Source organism: Vombatus ursinus, unplaced genomic scaffold (genome assembly GCF_900497805.2).
Source record: "Vombatus ursinus unplaced genomic scaffold, bare-nosed wombat genome assembly UNPS02014813.1, whole genome shotgun sequence".
Lineage (NCBI taxonomy): Eukaryota > Metazoa > Chordata > Mammalia > Diprotodontia > Vombatidae > Vombatus > Vombatus ursinus.
Window position 1 is genome coordinate 10,176,816 of NW_020954591.1, and position 17,224 is coordinate 10,194,039.

General features: G+C 37.1%; 1 protein-coding gene across 1 annotated transcript in view; it reads left to right on the top strand.

Moving 5' to 3' along the window:
- KATNAL1 (katanin catalytic subunit A1 like 1) overlaps positions 1–17,224 on the top strand; it is a 90,996-nt gene that overhangs the window by 12,485 nt on the left and 61,287 nt on the right. The window contains exon 2 of the mRNA XM_027835178.1: positions 11,610–11,785. Within this exon, the coding sequence (XP_027690979.1) occupies positions 11,624–11,785 (162 nt within the window). The 5' untranslated portion in view covers positions 11,610–11,623. The remainder of the gene's footprint in view (positions 1–11,609; positions 11,786–17,224) is intronic.

Sequence of the window (17,224 nt, forward strand, 5' to 3'; positions counted from 1 at the left end):
CTGAAATCATCCTGCTTGTCCTTTCCTATAGCACAATAATATTTTATTACAATCATATAACACAACTTATTCAGCCATTCCCCAATTGATAGGCATCCCCTTGATGTCCAATTCTTAATCACCACAAAAAGAGCTTCTTTAGATATTTTTGTACAAATAGATTTTTATCCCCTTTTTAAAAAAAATCTCTTTGGCCTTAGCAGTGGTATTGCTAGATCAAAGGGTATGCATGATTTTACTATAGCCTTTTGGGCATAGTTCCAAATTGCAAAACAGTTCACAACTCTACTAGCAGAGTATTCATGTCCCAGTTTTCCCACATCCCCTCCAACATTTATTATTTTCCTTTTTTTGTCATATTAGCCAATCTGTTGGGTATGAGATGGTACCTCAAGAGTTGTTTAATTTGCATTTCTCTAATCAGTAGTGATTTAGAACATTTTTTTCATCTGACTATAGATAGCTTTTCTTTGTCTGAAAACTGCCCGTTCATGTCCTTTGACTATCTATTGGAGAATGACTTGTATTCTTATAAATATGATTCAGTTCTCTATATATTTGAGAAATGAGGCCTTTATCAGAGATACTTGCTGTAAAATTTCCCCCCAGTTCTCTGCTTTCCTTCCAATTTTGGTGGCATTCATTTTGTTTGTGCAAAAAATTTTTAATTTTATATAATAAAAATTATCCATTTTGCATTTCATAACACTGTCTCTTATTTGGTCCTAAGTTCTTCCCTTATTCATAGATCTGACAGGTAAACTATTCCATGTTCTCTTGTTTTGCTTATGGCATCACCCTTTATGTGTAAAACATGTACCCATTTTGACCTTATCTTGATATATGTTGTGAGATGTTGCTCTATACCTAGTTTCTGCCATACTGTTTTCCAGGTTTACCAGCATTTTTTGTCAAATAATGAATTTTTGATCCAAAGGCTTGAATCCAAAGGTTTATTGAACACTGGATTACTATAGTCATTTACTACAATATATTGTGTATCTAATGTATTCCACTGATCCATCATTCTATTTCTGTCTTGTTTTGATGATTACCATTTTATAATACAATTTGAGATCTGGTTAAGGCAAGACTGACAGTCTGGTTTTTGTATTTCTTCAGTATTTTTTTGGGTCTCCTTTAGCAAGCTGTTGACTTGTTTTTCATGATTTTCTTGTATCACTCTCAGTTTTTCCTCTACTTCTCTTACTTGCTTCTCAAAATCCCTTTTGAGCTCTTCCAAGGCCTGGGACTGAATCATATTTTTCGTGGAGGCTTTGGATGTAGGAGCTTTGGCTTTGTTGTCTTCTTCTGGTTGTATGTTTTGATCTTTTTTGTCACCAAAGTAAGATAATATAGTCTGAGTGTTTTTGCGCTGCTTACTCATGATCCTGGCAAATTACTTGAGTTTTAAACTCTTTGTTAAGGTAAAAGTATGCTTCCAATGTGAAGAGTGTACTGTCCCAAGCTTCAGGGGTTTGTACAGCTGTTTTCAGAGGTACTTCTAGGGACCTGTAAATTTTCAGTTCTTCCAAGGTGCTATGATAAGGGGCGAGGTGTTTCCTCTCCACTGCCACACCAACTAGCTTCACCACGCCAGCGCTCCTCCAGGACCACCCCTCAGAACTGTGACCCAGATACAAGCACTGGTAAAGCAAGAGATTCCTGCCTCAGCACTGGCAAAGAGATCCCTGCAGTCCCCCTCTGATCAGTCACTGGATTCCCCCTCAGTCTGTTGGCTGGAAGCTCAGGCTCAAGACTTGGAGCTGAGACCTAGCTCCTCTCTCACCGTGGTCATAGACTTTTCCCACTGACCTTCCACATTGTTCTTGGCGTTCGTGGGTTGAGAAGTCTGGAAACCGCCACAGCTGCCCACGATTCAGTCCTCTGAGGCCTGCTTCAGGATCGCTGTGGCCTGTGTGCCCACGCTGAGCTGTGCTCCTCTCCCCTCCCAGCGCTATATACCTTTCCGATCAACCATCCAGGCTGTCTTTGGCTAGGAATTTGTTTCACTCTGTCTTTTTGTGGGTTCTGCTGCTTTAGAATTTGTTGAGAGCCATTTTTTTAGGTATTTGGAGGGCTTTGGGAGAGAGCTCAAGACAGTCACTGCTTTCCCTCTGCCATCTTGGCTCCGCCCCCTGATTCTTGTATTCCATCCATGTAGATGACTAGCTCTTCCCTGCAGTCTTTCCTTCTTCCCACTTTGTGTTCCTGCACAGGCTGTGCCCTCTGCCTAGAATTCACTCCCTCTTCCTCTCCAGCACCCATCTTTTTTCTCCTCACCTGAAAGTGATGTCTTCCCCTCAAATATTCCTAGAGCACTTAGGAGCTTTCCTTCTAATGGAATTGTAGAAAGAGCACTGATCCTGGAATCAGAAAGAATGATGAAATGATTTCTATGTGCTAAGAACTGTACTGGGGATTCAAATAAAAAAGTGAAACTTAAAAAAAATTAACAAAGGAATCTCTACTTTGAAGCATAGCAAGAACAAAATGCAGATTTTTTCCCCAACACCTTGAAGGCCCACTCTTCCCTCGTAGCATCCTAGTTTTGCTCACTCTTAGCATAGTTCCTACATAATATTGGTCTCACCAAATTCGTGTCCAGATATGGCCTGACAGTCTCATGAATCCTTATTGGCTGTCTCTGGCCTAGGTCCAGAATGTCATTCCCAAGTTAGTTTAGGGCAGTGATATTAGACTGCCGCAGAAAGCTCTTGCTGGGAGTCTCCCATGCTCTGATGGCAGAGGTTTGTTTGCCTGATCTTTAGAAACTCACAAGATTGTAACTTTCATGTTGTTCTCCTTCATTTAGAATGGAAAAGAACAAATGATCAGGTAAAAGAATGAAGGTCTGTTTTCAGAGGGCCACATGTTGTCCTCAGCAGGAAGGCTTAAGGCCTTTGCCCGTATAGCTTTGTCTCTTGCTGAATGCTGCCTTTGAAGGAGTCAGGGCAAGAGCAAACAGACAACAAGAGCTGGCACTTTCATTCTGGTTTTACATTCTGCCCCTGAATCAAAGGAGCCACATTCAAATCTCTCTTCTGATGTTTTCTACCTGTGTGACTTTGGGCAAGTCACTTCTTAATCTGTAAAATGAGGGGCCCCTCTGCATCTAGGATGCTTTGATTCTCCTGCTGTCCAAATCCTCATTCCTTCATAAAAACTCAGGCCATGAATAGTTATAGTTTTAGTTGGCTTTTCTGTTATCTCTGGGATTTTGGTTAAGCAGTATTCTTCATTTTTAAAACACTTTAGTACATGATAATTTGTCACAGAATAAGGTATATATGCTAAGCAGAAGGCAATGAGGCTTGTGGATTTCAAGATGAGTTATTCTAGGATATATAGCTTTCAATGGAAAATACTTTATTTCTATTTTAAAAAATGAACATAGACCCTAGGGGTATATTGGTACCATGGAAAAATAAAAGGATGAGGAAACTCTCTCATCGGTGTTAGGTAGATCTTTTGTGGGGGATTTTTGGAAAAGTATGAACAGCAATTGCATTGGCATAGGGAGATTGCCATCTACTTGATGAAGGGCATATTCATAGTGATGAAATCACAGATTTTTTTCACTGTATCAAAGTAATTTGAGATATTGTGAATATATTATAAAGCTTAAAGGATTTGTGAAGATAGTCTTCATGAGGCAGTGTTGTTGAAAAAATTTATTACCTAGAGGCCACATCTCTGGCAATGAGCCTCTGAGAGCTTAGTTTGGCTATTTCTTTTACGATTGACCCACAGCCTTTGGTGAGGACTCTACACAAAGCTTTAACAACAATAGCAACAATAGCCTAGCATTTATATAGCACTTTAAGATTTACAAAGTGTTTCATGTTCTCATTTGAGCCTCACAACATCTCTGGGAAGTAGTATTATCCCCATTTTACAGAGGAAGAAACTGAGGCTGAGGGAGGTTAAATGATTTGCTGAGGCTCACATAGCTAGTAAATGTCTGAGGTGGGAACCCAAGAAACCAGGATCTTCCCTACTCCATGATAGTAATTTGGATAGCTAATAAATTGGATATCATAGTCAGTATTCTAAAAGATCTGGACAGATCTGATAGGTCAAACATGATAAAGTGAAATCAAGGAGGAATGAATGTAAAATCCTTTCTTGAGTTTTTAAAAAATCAAGTGCACAAATAGAAAATGTTGTGGGTGTGAATAGACAGAAGTTCTTGTAAAGCCAGCATGAGGTTTATGGTTTACTGCAGGCTCAGTTTAAAATGAGGGCAGCTAGGTGGCTCAGTGGATGGAGTACTGGGCCTGGAGTCAGAAAGACATCTCTTCATGAGTTCAAATCTGGCGTCAGACACTTATTTGCTATGTGACCCTGGGCAAGTCACTTAACCCTGTTTGCCTCAGTAAAATAAGCAGGAGAAGGAAATGGTAAACTACTCCAATATCTTTGCCAAGAAAACCCCAAATGGGATCACAAAGAATTGGACACAACTGAAAGGACTGAACCACAATAATAGCACTCTAAAGTGAACAGTGACATGGTACTTGTATGTACCACATGGTAACCAAAAAATTGAACATGATCTTAGGATGCATTAATAAATGCATGTACCCCCAGAGCCTAACATAATGCCTGGCACATGCTAGATACTTAATGAATGCCTATTGATTATTTTGATGGCTTACAACCATGTAGTTAATGTCAGCAACAACATCAGCACATTCATGTTGTACACAGTGAAGAAGGTCAAAAAGGATTTAGGAGAATTAGGATACTATGAGTACTATTACTTTAAAGTCAATATGCAGATCTTTTGGTGGTAAGGTTTATAATCAGTAAACTAGGGAATTTGGGGACACACTATGATTACTGGAAATGCATTTGTTGGTTTCAGCTTATGTGCTTTTTAAATTCTCTTTTTCATATGTTTGAATAACTATACTAATCAATGGGAGTCAAAATAAATTTTACATGAAAAATGTTTAATAAAATTCTTTTATAAATCAGTCTGGATTTGGAGTTTTTTGTTTTTCCCTTCCTTTACTTTCTTCGTTTAAAGTCATAAATACATAACAAAACGACTTCTATATTCTTTGTCTTCTTGAACTCCTTCTATGATGATTTTAGAATTTTGAGGGAACACTTGTATAATCTTCTCTTAATAGAATATAAACACTTTATCCTTGTATGGTCTCTTCACATTGCTTACTTAACTTTACCTTTTTATGTTTCTCTTGACTCCTGTGTTTGTATTTTTTTTTTTGACAGTCAAAGATATTTATGGTAAGTAAAATTAAATATGGCAAATGTGGCCTATAACAGGATAATTATGCACACAACACTAAACAAATATAAGGCAGAAGCAGGGTAAGAAGTGTCCATTCCTCACTCAGCTGGTTTATCTCAGCAGTTCCTGTGCCCTCATTAAAACAGCCATACATATTTCTCCACTTGTCCATTTAGGAGCCCCATGGTTCCCATGATCTTGAAGAAGGAAATTGCAGATGTGGCCCAAGTCTTGCTTACTGACATCAGACAACCACCATCTCTCCCTCCTCCATATTTGGTTTTCTTTGTGCATCACCCAAATTCCTACCTTAGTAGTAAAAACCTCATTCATGCATTCTGAGGGCTGAACTCGCCATTAATTTCCTCTCTTCCCCTGTGTTTGTATTTCAAAGTTTCTACTTGGCCCAGGTCTTTTTATTAGGAATGTTTAGAAGTTCTCTGTTCCATTAAAGGTCAGCTTTTTCCTCTATAAGATTATATTCAGTTTTGTTGTGGACAAATTATCCTTCATTGTAAGCCTTTCTCATTTGCCTTTTGGAATATTGTCTTCCAAGGCGACTGCTCATTTATGATGGCAATCGCCAAATCTTTTGTAATCCTGACTTGTGGCCCTTAGTTCTTAATTTTTTCTTTTTTGGTACTTAAAAGTATTTTTTTTTCAACCTAGAACTTCTGGATTTTGTCAGTGACATTCTTGGGAGTTCTCATTTGGGGATTTCTTTCAGGAGGTAACCAGTGGATTCTATTTTCACATTTCCCACTGGTGTTAATAGACCTGGGGAAGTTTTCCTTTATACCTAGGCTTTTTTAGACATGGCTTTTAGGTAGTCCAGTGATTCTTAAATTATCTTTCCTCCACCTGTTTTGTAGGCCAATTAAAGATATGAAATACCTTATATTTTTCAATTTTTTAAATTAAAAAATATTTCGTCTCATGGAGTAATTAACTTCTGTTTGGTTCATTCTGATTTTTAGGGTATCTGTTTCTTGGATAAGGTTTTGTATCTCTTTTGCTAAGCCTTTAACTCTCCTTTCAAGTCTTTCCTTCAGTGCTCTGATTTCTTTTTCATTTTTTTCTTTTAGACTTATCATTTCATTTCTAATATAATTTTTAACTCTTAAAATTTTTTGCTCCTTTCAGGAATTCTAATTGACCTTGTGGACAAGCTTTGTTTTTCTTTGAGACTTGACTCGTAGGTATTTTGGAGTTATTTTCTTCTTCTGGGTTTGTCTTGGTCATGCCTGTCTCCATAGTAATTCTTTATCATCCGTATATTTTTTCCTGGTTACTCATTTTTCTAGTTTTTCTGAATTTGGATTTTGTGATAGGGCCAGGCTCCGCACACTTCTGAAGGGAATGATGGGTCCCTGTATGGCCCTGGTCTATATTATCTGGGATCCTCTTGCAGTATTCTTCCAGTACAGAGTGCTGCATCCTTTAAGGATTTCAGGGGTGGCTCAGGCCAGGGAGCGGCAAACTTTCAGTGTGCCCTGAGCGGTTTGATCTCTGGCAGTCCGATTGCTGCCTTCCTGGTCTAAGTTTTTTAGGCTTTTGACCCCAGTTTGGGTTTGGACAACACAACTGCAGATATGCCGCAGAGAAGAGCACAATTTGACAAATCCTGGCCCCTGCCACCGTCAGTGAAGCTGGAATACTCTACTAGTCTGATTAACTGTGGCGTAAAGCTGATCTTGCCCTTGTGTCAGAGTGCAAGCCCTGCTGGTTTGTGCCAGTGAGTTGAGTTTGAGATCCTCCTCCAAGGTCAGAATAACAACAGGGAGGAGGCCTGCCCCTGCTCCTTAGTTCCTGCCCTGTCCACTTGCCTGTGAGCTGAATTTGTGATCTTTGGCTAGAAAAAAGATCCACTGTGCTTTCTCCTTGGATATTCCCATCACTGCTTTACCTGGTGCCCTTCCTAAATCTTTGTTGGAACAGTTGTGGGAGAGAGCTGAGCTGTTCTGTTCTTTCCTTCTTTGCTATATTTACTGGGCTCGAGGTATTTTCCATAGGGGTTAATTTGTAGCTTGTCCAATTTCTTTTTTTGAGGTTAGAATCAAAGGATCATAGATTTAGAAATAGAAGGTACTTCAGAGGCTACCTAGTCCAACTGATTTTGTAGAGGAAATTGAGACCCAGGGATGTTAAGTGGCATGCCCGAAGATTGTCCAGCAGTAAACAACAACGTTCATATTTGAACCCGAGGCCCCTGAATTCAGAGCCAGAGCTTTTTCCACAATTGTCTATAAGTTATTTCCTATCTTGTTAACTTTGTATTTATATCCCTTTTAAAAAAATATATATATACACACACACACATATGTGTGTGTGTGTGTATATATATATGTATAAAATAGAAGCCATTGAACATTAATATAACTAATTAAACTCTCCAACTACTTACATTTAAATAAATTTCTACCCATAAAATATAACCTTTCAGTCACTCCATGAAAGTCTTCGTCAGGATTTTATATTTATCTTTGTTTTTTATAAGAAGTTCAGGACATATTATCAACAGGTATTGGGGTCAAAGGATATGATTATTTTTGTTACTTTTAACTGTGTTATCACATGCTACTTAATTAAATTTCATATATTTCGATATTATATAAATTGTTTGCAAAAATGAGAAAAAAGAAATTCTTCCACACACTTTCTATGATACACATACAGTCTTGATACCTAACCTAGAAAGAAACCAATCAGAGAAAGAAAACTGTAGACCAATATCCCAAATGAACTTGTCTCAAAAATATTAAATAAAATATTAGCAAAGAAAGCATAATAGCACATTTAAGAGACTATACATGATGACCAGGTTGGATTTATACTGGAAATTCAGGGTTGTTTCAATATAAGAAAGCTATGAAATAATAGATTATATTAATAACAAAAGTAATTTAAAAGTGATTATATTGATAAAAACTGAAAAAGCTTTTGACAAAATCCGACATTTATTTTGTTAAAAATACTAGAAAAGAGGAATAAATGAGCATGTTCCTTATGATAAATACTATCTATATAGAATCAATAGCCAACATTTTTAGTAATGGGAGGCTAGAGACTTTTCTTGTAAGAGTAGGGATAAAGCAAGGCCATATACTATCTACCATTGCTATTAGTTCTAGAAATGCTAGAGACGTTCTAGAAATTGAGGCAGTACGCATAGGTAAAGAGGAAACAAAACTCTCACTTTTTATAAATGACCTGATGATGTATCTAGAGAAACTAAGATAATTAACTATAAAAAGTTAATGGAAACAATCACACCAAAGTTGCAGAAAATAAATTCACATAAATCACCAGCATTTCTATGTATTATCAAGAAAATCCAACAGAGAGAGATAGGTAGAAAAATTCCTTTCATAACTGTAGAATTTATTAAATATTTGGGAGTCTATCTGCCAAGACACAGGAACTATATGACTACAATTTTACCATATTCTTTACAGAAATAAAGACAGATATAAATAATTGAAGTATTTATTGCTCATAAATAGACTATATATAATAAATATGTCAATTAATTTACTTATTCAGTACTATACAGATCACACTATCAAACAATTAATTACTTTACACAGCTAGAAAAAAATAATAGTGAAAATCATCTGTAGGAATAAAAGGTCAAGAATCTCAAGGGAAGTAATGAAAAGAAAGATGGTGTTCTAACGGTACCTGATAACTTCATACTCAAAGAGGACCAATGACATCACAATGTTGGGGTCAAGGTACATTGTGTTCGACAGTGGCTGATCAGTCCAATACAAGCTTGGAAGGCTCTATCACAGTTTAGGCACAAATAGTTCGTTTTAAAATTTGGGATGGACATGTTTCTAGATTTGCGCATCTTATGTTGCCTTTTCCTATTGCAGTTTTGCTTTGCTCATAGAGCACAGTGCCTTCTTTGATGTGGGCATGCCATGCTGGACACTGTGCCAGTGTCTCTCATGTCTCACAATTGATACTAAAGTTCTTCAAAGACCTTGAGAGTGTCCTTGTATCACTTCTTCTGACCTCTGTGTGAGCACTTGTCTTGTGCTCCATAAAATAATCTTTTGGATAAACATCTGTTTGGCATTCGGGCTATGTGGGTAGCCCTTTGAGGTTGCACTTTCTGCAGCAGAATTGGAATGCTTGGCAGTTCAGCTCAAGAGGACCTTAGGGTCCAGTACCTTAGCTTGCCAGATGATCTTCAGAATCTTCTTAAGACATTTCAAAAGGAAGTGATTTGATTTTCTGGCATGGCATTGATAGATTGTCCAGGTTTCACAGACATACAACACTGAAGTCAGCACAGTGGCTCTGTTAGACCTTCAGCGTGGTGGGCACCTTAATACCTCTTCTCTTCCACACTTTCTTTTGTATCCTCCCAAACACTGAGCTAACTTTGGCAATGCATGTGTTAACCAAACCAGCCAGCATGCACCATCTTTACATGGAATCTTGGTTATAGCAAATGGAGAAATTATGAATGCTATGAATAAATTCACTTACTATGGCAGTATATTTTCTAGAGATTTCCACATAGATCTCAAAATATACAACAGAGCCATAATCATCCAAACTATTTGGTATGGGTTAAAAAATAGAGAGGTTAATCAGTGATCAGATTAGGTACACAACATACAGAAACATCAGACATAGTCCAAAAACCCCAGTTCTTGGGGTAAGGACAAAAACTTCTCAGAAAACTGGAAATTGATCTGGCAGAACTTAGGTAAAAACCAGTATCTCACATGGTATACAGAAATAGACTCCTCTGATACATGGCTTTGATATAAAAGACCATATCATAAACACATTGGAGGAGCAAAGAAGAAACCTTTTGCAGAGTATCACAGAAGTTAAAATGGACAACTTTTATTACATAAAATTAAAAAAGTTTTTGCAAAAACAAAATCAGTGCTGTCAAAATTATAAGGGATACAGTTAACTGGGGGAAAATCTTTGTAGCACGTTACTTTGATAAAGATCTCATATACAAGTCATATAAGGAACTGATTGGGATTTATAAAAACAAGAACATTCCCTAATGTCGAAGGATATGAACTGGAAGTTTTCAAAAGAAAAAAAACAGAAATTATATATGAAAATATGAATATGAATATATGAAAAATTCTCAAAATCATTGATAATTTGAGAAATGCAAATAAACCCTGAAGTTCCACCTCACACCCATCATACTGACAAAGATGGCAAGTGAAAATGACAGTTATTAGAGAGACTGTAGGAAAATAGGTACACTGTTGATAGATGTGAATTAGTCTAGCTATTCTAGAAAACAATTTGTATTGATTCCCTCCAACCACTAAACTGTGCAAACCTTTTTATCCAGTTATAAGTCTATTAGGTCTCTAACCCCAAAGAGATAAAAAAAGAGGAACCACATGTACAAAAAATATTTTTATCATTTCTTTTGTTATAATAAAGAACTGGAAACTAAGGGGGTGCCCATCAATTGGGAATGGCTGAAGAAATTATGCTACATAGGTACAATGTAATATTATTATGATATAAGAAATGATGAAAGAGATGGTTTCAGAGAAACATAGAAAGACTTGTAAGGCCTGATGTAGAGTGAAGTGAGAAGAACCAGTAAAACAATTTACATAGGAACAACAGTGTTATAAAGAAAAGTAACCTTGAGTTTTGCTTATTGCAGTGACCAACCCCAATTCCTCAAGAGCTGATGCTGAAACATGGTACCCACTTCTTGATTGAGAGATGGTGAACTTAAGCAAAATAAGACAAATTTATGGATACAGCCATTGTGTGGATTTGTTTTGCTTGACTATATATGTTTGTTACAGGTTTTACAGGTTTTTTTCCCAGATGAGAGGAGGGGTAGAGTGGACTAACTATAAGGTAGCAAAAAAAGAAAAAAAAAAGAGAATCATTTGAGTATTTTTTAAAAATGTGAGAAGAGTACAGAGGAAAGGTCAAAAAGGATTCACATATAAGCAGGATGACTTTGAAAGTTATATATTGATTTATTAAGAATTTAGAATTTTTTACTAAAAGCTAGCCATATATTATAGAGACTCCATATCATGTACAATTGTCTTTTTTTTTCTGTTCTGTTTTATATATGGGAGTGCCTATTTTATTTGGTGTTTGTTAAGTTCAGAATAAAAAAAAAATAGGTGATTTTTTAAAAATAAGGGAAATACTGTTTGTTCTAAAGCATGCAGTTAACTGCCAGGAGTGGAAAATACATATTTTGGGTTTAAAATTTTAGGTTAATGTCTAAAATCTAGATGTCTAAATAAATGTCTAAAAAGAATAGAAATTAACACAATTTTTTGTCACTAAAATCTTATTTAATTATTTTTTCTTTCAGATCTATGAAAAAAGATGAATTTGGCTGAGATTTGTGACAATGCAAAGAAAGGGAGAGAATATGCGCTTCTTGGAAATTATGACTCTTCAATGGTATATTATCAGGGGGTAATACAGCAGATTCAGAGACATTGTCAGTCAGTCAGAGACCCAGCTGTCAAAGGCAAATGGCAACAGGTATGATAATACGCTAGTAATAGTCTTTTCTACACTGTAGATTTTAATTAAAAAATTTAAATGATGTTTTGTAGCAAATTGGTATAAATATAAAATGTTTACATTTATTTTTAAAATTGTCCCTTGAATTTTTTCATAACATGCAAGTTGTTGCTATATAACTGATATTTATGATAATATATTTTATGAGACATATTTGAGAGATTTTTATTTGTAATTCTTCTCTTGTTATTTCTTTTTAATTAGTTTAATTGTATGTGACTATATATTTTGGAAGTATATGCAGTTAAAAATTATTTTCACCTGCAGCATCAGAATTGATGGTATTGTTTGTCCAAATGATTGTCATAGATGGGTTTGATTAGGAAGCATTAATTCATTATTTCTTTTGTGCTTTTAAAAGGAAAGATAAGACATTTAGTTAATTGGTTTTAAAAACAATTACTTTATTTTCATTTTTGGTCTTTTAATGTATAACAGTAGCTTATCTTTCACTCCTCTTTTGCAAAAAAGGTAACTTCGACCAAAAAAATCTGTGTCATAGATACAGTACATACAGTTACAGTGCAATTTTTATGAGACTTGCCTCCTTGAGAAATTTTTCCAGTCTTGTGAAAGATTTCAAACAAATACAGTGAATGAGACAGTAATCTAATAAAGTAATTGCAGTCTATTTGTTTTTGTCTATTGATTGTACAATAGTGCAAAATTAATCAAAATTTGGTCTTTAATTTTTCCACTAATCCTTACATTTAAAACCTTTTAAAGTTAAGAGAATGAAGTCAAGAATTTTAAAACATTTTCCATTAAAAATAATGACAATAGTACAAAATTAATCAAAATTTGGTTTTTAATTTTTCCACTAACTCTTACCACTTAAAACCTTTTAAAGCTAAAAGAACAAAGTCAAGAATTTTAAAACAGTTTCCATTAAAAATAATATGACTTTCAAGCTTTTTTCCTAATTTTTCCATGTGGCAGAATTGGATGCTTTGAGTTATGGTAGTACTTTGTTGGGTCAAATTATTTTGGTTGGAGTAGCTTTAGTCAAATTAGATTTCTATTGTTTATACTTTGAATACTTTATCTGTATATTATTGATTATGTGGTAAGATGGCCCTTCTACCTTTTTGAAAGAATTGTAGTTTTTTAGTCATGTATGACTTTTCAAGTCCCTATTTGGTGTTTTCTTGGCAAAGATGCAGGGGTGGTTTGCCACGTCTTTCTCCAGCTCATTTTCCAGATGAGGAAACTGAGACAAATGGGGTTCAGTGACTTACCCAGATCATATAGCTAGTAAGTGTCTGAGGTGAGATTTGAACTCAGGAAGATGAGTTTTGCTGACTTCAGGCCTGGCCCTGTATCCACTGAGCCCCCTACCTCCCCTAGAGTCAGGAAGACCTGAATTCATATCCAGTCTCAGACATGTACTAGTTGTGTGGCCCTGGGCAAGTCACTTAACCCTATTTGCCTCAGTTCCTCATCTGGAAAATGAGCTAGAGAAGGAAATAGCAAACTATTCCAGTATCTCTGCCAAGAAAACTCCAAGAGTCAGACACAAGTGAAATCACTGAACAACTACTACTCTTGAATTTCACCCTTGTCCTATTGCCAATCATCCCATGCCAAACTTCAGGCCTGGATTATTCATTCTGTTCGTGCATCCTTTGTTCTTATCCACACATTGCTGAACAGAACTGGAGGAAGCCACATAGCCATGCTGAGTGTGTACATTATAAATTTATGTTCTCTAATTTCAACTAAATCTTAACTGCAGCAAGACAATCTTTTGTTCCCTCTCTAATTGATTCCCTATCTCATTCTTCATAGAGAATTTTTTCGAACCTTGTCTTCTGTTCTTAAGCCTCCCTAACTTCCCATACCCCTTCTCAGCTGAATACTTCACTTTTTACTTTACTGAAAAAAACTGAAGACTTTCTACTTTCCTTGTCTGTGACAATGAGGTAGCCCTTCTGGCCAAGGTCAGGCCCTCTGCTTGTGTCCTTGAGTGCATCTCCTTTCGTCTTTTCCATCCAACTGAAATCTGGGTATACATTTCCCCATCCCCTTAACCCTAAAAGAAACAACCTTCACTTGTTCTGACCATTCTCTCAGGTTATCCTTCTATATCTAGTTTCTCAGTAAAACTCTTAGAATTAACTATCTATGCTGATTATGTCCTTTTCCTCCCCTCCCACTCATTCCTTACCCTTTGGAAATTTGTCTTCTTACCTCATAACTCGATCGAAATTACTCTCTCCAAAATTATAGCAACAGTCTCTTAATTGCCAAATCTTATAGTCTTTCCTGGAGCAGTTAGGTGGCACAGTGGATAGAGTATCTGGTCTGGAGTCAGGAAGACTCATTTTCCTGAATTCAAAACTGACTTCATTCACTTATGAGCTGTTTGACCCTGGGCAAGTTACTTAACCCTGTTTGCCTCAGTTTCCTCATCTTTAAAGTAAGCTGGAGAAGGAAATGGCAAACAACTCCAGTATCTTTGCCAAGAAAATCCCAAATGGGGTCACAAAGAATAGGACATGACTGAAACGACTGAACAACAATAGTCTTTCCTCAATTCTCATCCTTCTTGATCCAGTGCTGGATTTCAGATTAGAAGATCTTGTTCTACCATTTAGTAGTTCAAAAACCCTTTTAATAATGCTTTGTTAATTTTTTATATAACTCTTACTTGCCAGTGACTTCTCACATAGAACTCTCCCTTGTAACCTCAGGTATGCTGGCAGATGTTTAATTAGCAGCTCTCCAGAAAAAAATGTGCTTATTATACACTTTCCAGTTTAATCTGTATTATTGACATTTTCTCCATCACTTTCTTCAGTATAGACAATCAACAAAACAATAAATCAAGCTGTGATTACCGTGTGATACAATACAATACACATTTTCATTCTTTCAATTTCTATTTTGCCCTCTGGTTCTGAAATATCAGGGCAGTTTTCCTTGATGATTTCTTGAAAGATTATGTCTAGGCTCCTTTTTTGATCATGGCTTTCAGATAGTCCAATAATTTTTAAATTCTCTCTCCTGGATCTATTTTCCAGGTCAGTTGTTTTTCCAATGAGATATTTCACATTGTTTTCTAATTTTTCATTCTTTTGGATTTGTTTTACAGTGTCTTGATTTCTCATAAAGTCACTAGCTTCCAATTACTCTATTCTAATTTTAAAAGAAGTGTTTTCTTCAGTAATCTTTTGGACTTCCTTTTCCATTTGGCCAATTTTGCTTTTTAGGGCATTCTTCTCCTCATTGGCTTTTTGGACCTCTTTTGCCATTTGGGTTAGGCTATTTTTTAAGGTGTTATTTTCTTCAGTGTTTTTTTGGGTCTCCTTTAGCAAGCTGTTGACTTGTTTTTCATGATTTTCTTACATCACTCTCATTTCTCTTCCCAGTTTTTCCTCTACTTCTCTTACTTGCTTCTCCTTTTGAAGCTCTTCTAAGGCCTGGGACTGATTCATGTTTTTCTTGGAGGCTTTGGATGTAGGAGCTTTGACTTTGTTGTTTTCTTCTGGTTTTATGTTTTGATCTTCTTTGTCACCAAAGTAAGATAATATAGTCTGACTGTTTTTGCGCTGCTTACTCGTGATCCTGGCCAATTACTTGAGTTTTAAACTCTTTGTTAAGGTGAGAGTCTGCTTCCAATGTGGAGAATGTACTGTCCCAAGCTTTGGGGGTTTGTACAGCTGTTTTCAGAGGTACTTCTAGGGACCTGAAAATTTTCAGTTCTTCCAAGGTGCTATGATAAGGGGTGAGGTGTTTCCTCTCCACTGCCACAACAAGTTCCACCATGCCAGCACTCCTCCTCTTCCCCGCCCCTAAAAACTGTGACCTAGATCCAAGCAGGGGCAAAGCAAATGGCAAAGATATCTCTGTAATCTCCCTCTGATCAGCCACTGGATTCCCCCTCAGTCTGTGGGCCAGAAGCTCAGGAGGCAGCCACAGCCCAGGGCCGTGCTCGGGAATTTCGGCTGAGACCTAGCTTCTCTCTCTCACCGCAGTCACAGACTTTTCCCACTGACCTTCTAAGTTGTTTTTGACATTCTTGGGTTGAGAAGTCTGGAAACCATCACAGCTGTCTGTGATTCAGTTCTCTGAGGCCTGCTTCAGGTTCGCTGCAGTCTGCACTCCCACGCTGAACTGCGCTCCTCTCCCAGCCTGGCATGATATACCTTTCTGATCAACCATTCAGATTGTCTTGGGCTGGAAATTTGTTTCACTCTATCTTTTTGTGGGTTCTGCTGCTTTAGAATTTGTTTAGAGCCATTTTTTTTACAGGTATTTGGAGGGGTTTGGGGGAGAGCTCAAGCAAGTCACTGCTTTTACTCCGCCATCTTGGCTCCACCTCCCCAAATTCACAATACACATTTTCAAAGTATCTATTATGTGCCAGGTACTATGCTAAGCACTGGGCATACAAATAGGAAAAAGAAGGGCAGGTCCTGTCTTCAAGGAGCTTACAATCTGTTGAGGGAAGACAGCACACAAAAGGAGGCAAGAAAGTGGAGGTGAGGGGGTTGAGGTCACCAGAGGGTACCTGGCATGGGGGCATAATGTTCTGTGGAGTTGAGACCAAGGAGAGCTGCAGATGGAAAGTAGAGTAAGCTGCCAAATCCAGATCCAGCCCTCTATAAAGGAAAGCTTTGAGTGGATTTTAGTGCCCCACCCTCCAGCCCTCTAGTCAGAGGGGAAAGAAGGCTGAGGCAGGTGGGAAGGCATTGAATATGAGGCTGAATTAAAGAGCATGATGAGGAAATTATAGCATTTGTAGATTTCCAATGAAAGAATGCCCACACTGAAAATTTAACTATGATTGGTTGTAGTTGACTCAAGCACACTCTTACTTGTCATAAGTAAGTACAATTATTGACATTAATTTTTGTATCACTTGCTAGTATTGTTACCTTAGGCAAGTTGTTTACTTCTCAGTTTGTTTCCTTATCTATAAAATGAGGGAATTAGACTAGACGATCTCTAAGTTCTTTTCTAGCTCCCTGAATTCTATCCCCTTAGGATGTTAAAGGGAACTGATTTCAACTAGTTTAGAAATCATTTGTATTACTGTGTTCTCAAAGCTAGTCTGTTTCCAGCCAAAACACCAATAAAGAACCAGCCAAACTCTTGGACCTGTTGCAGTTTGAGAGGTTGAGACCCCTCAAAGACTGGAGTACTGGACGGGGTCGTCTGGAATGAATTCACAGACTCAAGCATTCTTTAAGTCAAGATGGCAAAGATTTATTGTTATGCTTTTCAGTGGGCAAGAATTCTTAACGAACCTGCAAAAGACTGAGGATGGAGCTGGGGTTTATATGGAAAAGGGCATGGGAAAGGAATGCCAGAGATACTGATGAGGTAATCTAAAGGTCCAGGTGTCTTTGGGGAGCTATGGATGGGAGAGTACAGGGAGTATACCAGACAAGG